Raw genomic sequence first — 1,453 nt, forward strand, 5'->3', positions numbered from 1 at the left:
ATTTCTCCCTACTGTGGAACATCATTCGCCTACCTACTTCAGTTCAGATACGAACCAAGAACCAATCGCATGTGAAGAAAATATCCAACGCAGCATTCAAGTGGCGAGCCAGAACGTCAGCGTCATTGCAATACTTTTAAACATTTGTTGTAGGAAATCTTTACTGCACATTTTCGCGTCGATTCTAAGTTCTTAAATATGCAAATTTAATTAGACAAAATAAAATTTTGATTGTATTTTAAAAAAATTAAGTAATTCTGCAAGATAGAAAATATATTCTAATTTTTTGGATAATTTAATAAATATTATTTAAGTCATACGTCTGAAACTAAATTTAAAACGGAAAGACACGTCATCAAAGCATGAGTATAAAATCTCAAGCATATATGCCACGAGTTATCTCTCGACGTGCTCTTTTAACATTATTTGTTTCATTTTAGCTTGTTTTGGATAACTGCTTCGATTTTAACTCTCAGTTATGTACGCCAACATTTGTGTATCTGTCTTCGCTTTTATGACATTTTTGGGATATGTGTGCTCTTACGAGACCACGCACCACCATAGTCATGATCATAACGAACCCCAGCTGATGACGGCCCGTTCGCACGTAGACGAGCGCCAGCACATCGGGCAACATATGGATCGCGAGGTGGACGTCAACCAGATGGCCGAAGACGAGCTGAGGTTCCTCTACTTCAAGATGCACGACAGCGACAATAACAAGCTGGACGGATGCGAGCTGGTCAAGTCCCTCCTCCACTGGCACGTCGAGGAGTGCAAGGCCATGGGACAGGATCACGAGCACCACGGCACGACCAGGATCTTCGGACACGAAGAACTAGCCTTCATGATTGACCCCATCCTCTCTTCGGATGACAGGAACATGGATGGTTTCATAGACTACCCAGAGTTTGTCGCAGCACAAATCTCCAGAGGCTTTTAACAAGACTTCTGAAAACTGACTGGTAAGGATTTCTTACTCCATGACTCTACTCCCAAGTAACGCTAGAGTATTATGAATACTCGGCCAATGCCTCTGTAGACGCATTTTGTGACATGGCAATTTTTTCTGAATTGCATAAAAATATTTTATTGTATACTAAACTGGCTTTTAGTGCTGCTATTATTTGTAATGATGTTGAACATCGAATTTGTATGGGTAGTAAATAAAAAGGTGTTTTTAGATCTTTTTATGCTTTCAAGTTCCTTTCGGTGTTTACTAAACGTACCTAATTAAGGCAATGATATCTAATTCTTTGGGTTACGAATTTGGCATTCTAATTGCGTGATGCTTCCTATTTAGGACATCGTTAGCCTCTGATTTATGTGTTATTGGAGTAGAATTGTATTTGCCGATTATGTACTGGTAGATTTGGGCAATGTTCATGTAGGACGTACATAAAGCAATAACCCAACTTTTTAGGTCTATTGAAACAACATAAGCTTGTTCATC

The 1,453-nt window shown here is 39.3% G+C and overlaps 1 protein-coding gene across 1 annotated transcript; it reads left to right on the forward strand.

Annotated features, from left to right (window-relative positions):
• The first annotated feature begins 404 nt into the window (after positions 1–404).
• Positions 405–1,189, forward strand: LOC129972458 (multiple coagulation factor deficiency protein 2 homolog). Its single transcript, XM_056086600.1, has one exon. The coding sequence runs from the start codon at positions 479–481 to the stop codon at positions 941–943; it is 465 nt and encodes a 154-aa protein (XP_055942575.1). The 5' UTR covers positions 405–478; the 3' UTR covers positions 944–1,189.
• The last annotated feature ends 264 nt before the right edge of the window (positions 1,190–1,453 follow it).

This window comes from Argiope bruennichi, chromosome 6 (genome assembly GCF_947563725.1).
Source record: "Argiope bruennichi chromosome 6, qqArgBrue1.1, whole genome shotgun sequence".
In the NCBI taxonomy this organism is placed as follows: domain Eukaryota; kingdom Metazoa; phylum Arthropoda; class Arachnida; order Araneae; family Araneidae; genus Argiope; species Argiope bruennichi.

Excerpts from the sequence above, each read along its gene's own strand:
- LOC129972458 (XM_056086600.1), top strand. The coding sequence starts at position 479 with ATGTACGCCAACATTTGTGTATCTGTCTTCGCTTTTATGACATTTTTG.